This window comes from Gastrolobium bilobum, unplaced genomic scaffold, assembly GCF_033153095.1.
Source record: "Gastrolobium bilobum isolate Gb01-03AN ecotype WA unplaced genomic scaffold, APGP_CSIRO_Gbil_v1 utg45527, whole genome shotgun sequence".
NCBI lineage: Eukaryota > Viridiplantae > Streptophyta > Magnoliopsida > Fabales > Fabaceae > Gastrolobium > Gastrolobium bilobum.
In genome coordinates, this window is record NW_026895914.1 from 57,461 (window position 1) to 64,413 (window position 6,953).

The following is a 6,953-nucleotide window of genomic DNA, read 5'->3' on the forward strand; positions in this document are numbered from 1 at the left end:
GAGGAATTTTATTTTTTCTGAATTAATATTGAAAGTTATATTCGAATCTTAGCAAAAATAAAATAAACCATCTTGCAACTACCAAGAAAAAAAAATAAAAATAAACCATCTTGCTAATTAGTTAATTCCTAGGTCAAAATACTTTCATAAACTATTAGAACACAGCAAAATATTTTGCTGATAACGTTTAGGGTAAGGAAATCAAAGACCACCAATACTCTTAATACTTGTTGTAAGCTGACATTAATTTCTTCTTCTTTTACAAAACTTCAATTTGGTAAATCCTTGCTTATTGTAATTAAGACCTAGAAGCCCCACAAATTAGTATCAGTTTCAAAATCCCTCCAATCGAGCGGTATTTCCATATCACTATGAGGATCCATTCACAAACCTCTTCAATCTCTCGCTTACTTTGGTCGCTCCAATCTGAAGATAAGATTGCGGAATTTGCATAAATCCATAAACATAAAGATAGAAAAGATTAGAATTCTCTAAATTAAAGGACTAGTTATATATTAAAAAGATCAAATACATGAAGATGAAGGGAAATTAACCATGTGATATAGATATATACCTCAGCATGCACAACATGAAGCATTGAATAACCGGCCAGTGAGGAATTGGCACTCTTGACCTCTATGTTCTCTTCATGAAGTATGCGAATGATTTCATAGAAAATGAACTGGGTTTCTAACCCACAAGTCAGAACAAGTTCTAGAGAAGAACCCATTTCGTGAACTTCAAGTTGTGGTGATTTTGGGCAGCTAGTTGTAGCAAAAGAACTAGAGCAGCAATCATGTGATCTCTTCTTTCCCCCAAAGCTCTCTTTCTTCTCTTGAGCCATCTTCACCTTCCCTTCTAGGATCTTTATGTATTTGATTGCCTCATCTACTTGGTCCGTTAATGGTAACGCTTCCTGTAACAAGTTTTAATGATAAATAATTTATGTGCTCGAACTAGACAGTCATGTTTATATAATTTCTGATGAAGCAATTGAAAAACGAAAAAAACAAGCACAATATAATTTGAATCCATGCATGATTAATTAATGGGGAGAAAAAAGATAGAAACCTTGGGGTTATAGTTAGGAAGAAGAGAATTGAGTTTGGAGTAAAGCATCTTCATATGGTTTCTTCTGTTTTTCTCTATGACCCTTCTTTCAACCTTGGTTGAAGAAGAAGGAGGTTTATTTCCCAGTTGATCCATTGATCTTTTTTTTTTCACCCCTTAATTTCTAAGGTGTGTTTGATCAACTAATTAAGAGCCTCGGAAGATGAATTGGTGAATTGTGTTGTGTGCGTAATGTGCTATAAATATGTGTGTGGAGAGTAGTGACAGACTATATTGTATTCACACTTCAAATTTTTTTTGATATATTCGATACTTTTCCATATTCTAATATTCTTAGAAACATTAATATATGTTATAGAGACTCAAAAAATGATTCAAAAGTTGTGTTGCATTTTTATTAGATTTATTGAATTAAGATTATTATTTTATTGAGTTCGATATAAATATTTATAATATCTTATGTTTTTTGACAAAATTGATGTGTATTATAAATTTAATTTAATTTAATTTTTTATTAAATTATTGAATATTAAATATAATATACATAGATCAAAAATATTATTTTATATCAAAATTTCTTGCTAATATATTAAAATTTAATAATTTTTGAAATTAATATGTCATAGAATCATATCGTATACCATTTCAATATTTATTCAAGATAAGAGACACAGACACAACAATGAAAAGTGAGTGTAGTGTTGAACTTTGAATGAAAACCAAATGAGGAAAGAGGAAAGCTTTATATGTCCTGTCGTAAACGTCATTTGCCGTGGAAGTAGAAAATTTTCAAAACTTCAAATATACACGTGGCTTTTTTGGACTTTCTGTGTTCTGTCGCACATGGCCTGTGCAAACGCGTGTAACAATAACGTGCACTTTTGAGTTCTGTTATCTCGGCGCAACGACTGTAAAATTGCTTTCTATGACCGAAAAATTATTGGTTGGAGTTTGAGAAATAGTTTTTAAAAAAAAATATAAAAATAAGATTGTATATAATCGATTCATATATGTGCCCTTTCAAATTAAAGAATCTTATATACCATATGTTCTATTTTGAAGATAGAGATGACTTGTCCCATGAACTAGTATGTTGCTTTTAGATCTAAGTGTTCTCTCCAAGATATCTATAAGTTAAATACTCTTGAGTCAAACACATCACTCTGCACTGAAAAACTTTAAATGACTTTGTCAAAGGGGGTGCATGTATATATAGTGACGACAGCATAACAGTAGGAAAGAGACGTAACGTATCTGTAGATTTTACCTCTTATTTATAGAGTTTACTTGTGGGTAATGGATTCTGGACCTTCAGTGCTTCTGATGACGGCACAAGCCTATATGTCATGTTGTCTTATTAAGATTGATAAATTTGATGGATATCCTTCCTTAATTGTATCTGATTAATATCTTGGATTGCCCCTTGTTGAACTTATCAATGAATGTGCCTCGCATATGAGTCCATAACAGTTGCCCCTCAGCCAGACAGTTTGGGTATCCAGGCTAATAGGGTGAAAATATTTGTATTTGTCTGGGCTTCTTCAGAGAATATCTGGGTTCTTATGATTCCTTCGTGCATATATTATAGTTTTCAAATTTTCTGGATTTTTACATTAACGGACAGTACCTCATTGCCCTCTACCTCGGCAAGTTGAGCAATCAACATGCCGAGATATTATTCATGTCGCTATAAACCGGGTTATGGATGAACTTGAGTTACTTTGTTTTCAACTGACGAGTTGCCCCCAAGTTCGATTGTTTTCTAACTTTGTTGTCGAATTCTATGCTGAATCTGTTGTAGCTTGCTATGTGTAGAAGTTCATTTCTAGAAACTCGGCTGAAGGTTCCTGATATCCCGGTTGCTTGTGTGATCACTTTTTCGGAGTTAAATTTACCTTTACTGCAGCAATGATGCAGTTTTACACGTGGTAATTGATGCATCCATTAGCGTGCTGCAGGTAATTTATACCATCTTCGTGTTTCGTGTGCATTTATTGTGTGAGTCATTTCAGATATCTAATCATTACTTCTGTGTGTAATAATGACTTTCGTACCCTTGACCCTTCCCATTCGAAAACCGCAGCGGTTACAGGGAGTTGTCTATATATATTCCCTCCCTTTTTCTTCTTCCTCTTTACATTCGTTGTCTTGGTAAAGATCTGTTTTGCATTTTGTTCTTTGGCCTTCATCTTTTCGAGAGTTCAAATTCTAGTGCACTCCACAAACTTTTTTCGTCCAGGTATTTCCTCCCATTATGCAGTCCTTCATATATTTAAATCTTCCTGGAAGTTTGCAGTGTTTATCTTCATGCATCTGTGCTTTGAGTCTCTCATGTGGTTTTCTGGGTAGTTGTCGAATCCTTGTTGCATGTTTTCAAGTTGTGTTTTGAATTTTCTCAGCATTATTTCTGGCATTTCTGGGCGAGTTTATTTGTTTTCAATTTGGAAATTTTAGGTATATTATCCCCAAATTTTTTTCCTCCCCCCCCCCCCCCCCCAAAACTTTAAATTTGGTGTCACTTCCATTACATACTATCAATGAGGGGAAAAAATATCCTTCTTCAGTTGTTCGTGAAGACGAGAAGAAGGAGGATGAATTCGAACTACTGAAGAAGATCCTTCATGGGGCTCAGTTCTGGTTGTGGGGGATGCCCAGGACCGAGGAGGAAGAACGCGAAGCCATGCTTCGTGGTTATCGTGGTGACGGATCCAAGAAGAGATCTGGGTTGTCAAATTGTGGTATAAATGAAAACCCTACTGGATTGGGTCGAGTTTCTTCCAGACGGGGTAGAGGTCCTCCTTTTGTTAATAGCGTATTCCCCAATATTTTCCCCAGACCAAGTTAAACCTATCCCATCCGATTTTTAAGGTATCATCCACTTCCCGTGCTCTTTTTAAACCTTCCATGCATAAACAAATTGGCCTATGCTACTCGTGTGTCTTTTTAAGTTCTAAACTCAATGAGAATGGGTATGACTCTCTAGCAGAGTCTACCTTGGCGAGTTATTGTCATGGAGATGTTTCAGGATCTACCTCGACTTCTGGTGATGCAGATGATTGTTGCGAAATTGGCAAGTATACCGTTCGTTTCAAGTAATAAAAGTGGAAGTAAGATATCGTTCCCTCGAGGATTAATGCACCAAGTATTAATTTAACTATTCCCCTTAATTTAGAAAAACTCAGTTTGATTGGAAAATATTTGTTGATAGAAATTTAAAAACAGAAGTAGTTAAAAGCATGCAAGAATTAATTAAGAATATCAAAGAGATTATGAATAATTGAATTTGTAAAAGAACTACAGTCAGGATGCATTTCACCTCTGTTCTTCCCTTATATTCTTAAATTGTAATTTATAACTAACTAATTTATTAGCTCAGACAATTCATTATTTTTCTATTAAATAGTTGAACCCTAATGTCTTAGTGTTTTCAACCCTTTAACCCAATTAGAATCCTAGTGTCCTAGTAATTCCTCTTAAATTAAGCCTTAAGCAAATGAATTAAAATTCTGCAATCTATGATAGCCTATGTCTAGATCATACACAGATTATTATTCCACCATTGTCTAGATTAAAATCCCAATATGTCTATTGTGAGCTCTAACCCTCAAAACCTATAATAGAGCGATCAATTCTATCAAGGATATGGAAGAATTAACACAGGTAGAATAAAGCTACATAAATTACATTAATTATAAAAACAATTTAAAAAATAAAAAGAATTCACATTGGATCTGTGATCCCAACTACAAAAAAAAACTAGCCAGACATATCTGTTTTTAACAAATTAAAGTAGTAAAAAGAATTCATAACAAAGAAAGAAAGAAAAAAGATGAAGAAGAAAGATCAATGGTCTTCAATTTTCATGTTCTCCGGAATCCTAATCTCCAGCGTGAGTCTCCTCCTATGAATATTGTTGCCTCTGTCCAATTGTTTCTTTGAGTTTCCAAGAGATGCCTTTTTATAGCGGTGAAACCATGTCTTTTAATTTTCCATCATATCTTCAATGGAATCTTTACTAGAATCTCTAATCATATCTTTGATTCAATCCTTCAAATCTTTCTCTTTTTATTTAATGGAAAACTTTCCTTAAAAATATTCAACGAAGGTTTGATAAGATCTTGAATGATTCAGAAATTCATAGCAATCTACTTGATCTCTCCAATTTATCTCTTTATTTAGCTGAAATTTACTGTAAAATATCAGATATCTTATGAGAATGTTATTGAGAATAAAATAACAATTTAATTATAATTCTCATACTTTTCATTACTTTTGAATCAATTTCATACTCATATTGACCTTTAATACATAGTAAATTGGAGACTTATCAAACAATTCCCAGATTTAGACATTGTTGTCTTCAGCAATAAACTAGAATAAACATTATGAAGCAGGAACGTAACCTTGTGAGAAGAAACACATAAAATTCAAGCATAACATTGCATCAAAACAAATAATTTATAGCAGAAGCTCATGAGAGTACTATGCTAAGCATGAATGATTTTCAATGTTGAGAATTTCAAATCAGACTTTTCAGTTTCACAAAGGAAATTAGAATCTAACTTGAATAACGCTTACTAAGATAAACAATACACTCATCACTCAAGTGTTTTGGGGTACAATCACTCAATCCATCAGTGTAATAGCACTACTATAAGCTTGATATTATTCTCAAGTTCCTAAAGATGAGAAATATAAATAACATGCAAAAATTGATCCAAAGGTCTTTTAGGGTTGCGACGTGGCCTGGTTAAGGGGTAGGAATATTTGGAAAATAGCTAATTTTATTGTGTGAGATTGAAACACATTTGATTTAACTCAAGGCTCAGTCAACTCTCAAACAATATTTCACTACTTCTTCCTTTTAATTCAAGATTTTTATTCCTTTTTCCACCACCTTTTTCTTTCTTCTTTCTAATAATTTATAGCAGAATTTTTTTTATTTTTTTCACAATTTCCTTCTTTTCCTTTGCACATCCTCTTCTTAGACAGATTTCTTTTTCCTTTGAGGTACTATTTTCCTTTTTATCACTTAACTTTCAATGGAGCGCTTCACCTTAAATTTTCCTTGATCAGTATTTAAATCTCATTTAAGGGTGTGTCAACAGAAATATAAGCTATGTAATTCATGGGAAATTGAACAAAAATCCAGTCTAAGGCTCAAAGGGGTTAGCAATGGAAAAATATATATATTTTTTCAGGTGGGCTATTTGGCCAAGTGGTTACAAGAACAAAAATGTCTTTATCATTTCAACCCATGGATGCATCACAGAGAAACAGATCAAGTTCTAGAGCACCACTACGGTGAGGCCTCTCAAAAAAAAATTTAACTGATTAGGTTCAAACCTCACAGGCAGTGGCATCAAGCTAGAATCTAATTTCTAATTTTCACATTAAAGATTTAACCAGACATGGAGGGTCAGCAAAATGAGTAACCAAGTTTTTTGGTCGCTTTGAACCGTGGTAAGAAAGCCGCGGTTGTCGACTTAACAACCAGGAAGAGAAAAACTCCTGAGCCCAGGCCTAAGAAACTGGCTGCTGGGGAGAAAAGCAAGGGGATCCCAACTGAGAAGGGTGCCCCTCATTCCACTCGAGTTTTGGCTACGACTTCTCCTCCTCCTCTTGCTACTGGTCTTTCAAAGAATTCTCTTTGGCAGTCTGGGGTCAATAATGACTTCCGTGGTAAGAATTCTCTTTGGCAGAACCGTGGTAATCTTTGCTTTTCTTGGGGCCATTGAGCCCCTTTTGATTCTGTAATGAATATTTTCGGGTTATTACCTGGTCTTATATTTTTAATATTTCCTGACATATTGCTGCATTTTATAACAACTTCATCTTGACAATGAGGTTTTACATATCTATATTTCATGCTTGCTTGATAA

The 6,953-nt window shown here is 34.0% G+C and overlaps 1 protein-coding gene across 1 annotated transcript; it reads right to left on the reverse strand.

Annotated features, from left to right (window-relative positions):
• Positions 1-369: 369 nt before the first annotated feature.
• On the reverse strand, positions 370-1,206 carry LOC133296795 (transcription factor bHLH162-like). Its single transcript, XM_061495853.1, has 3 exons — positions 1,072-1,206; positions 577-916; positions 370-449 (listed from the first exon to the last, which is right to left on the reverse strand). Exons 1-3 carry the CDS (start codon positions 1,204-1,206, stop codon positions 370-372), a joined length of 555 nt encoding a protein of 184 aa, XP_061351837.1.
• Between the last annotated feature and the right edge of the window lie 5,747 nt (positions 1,207-6,953).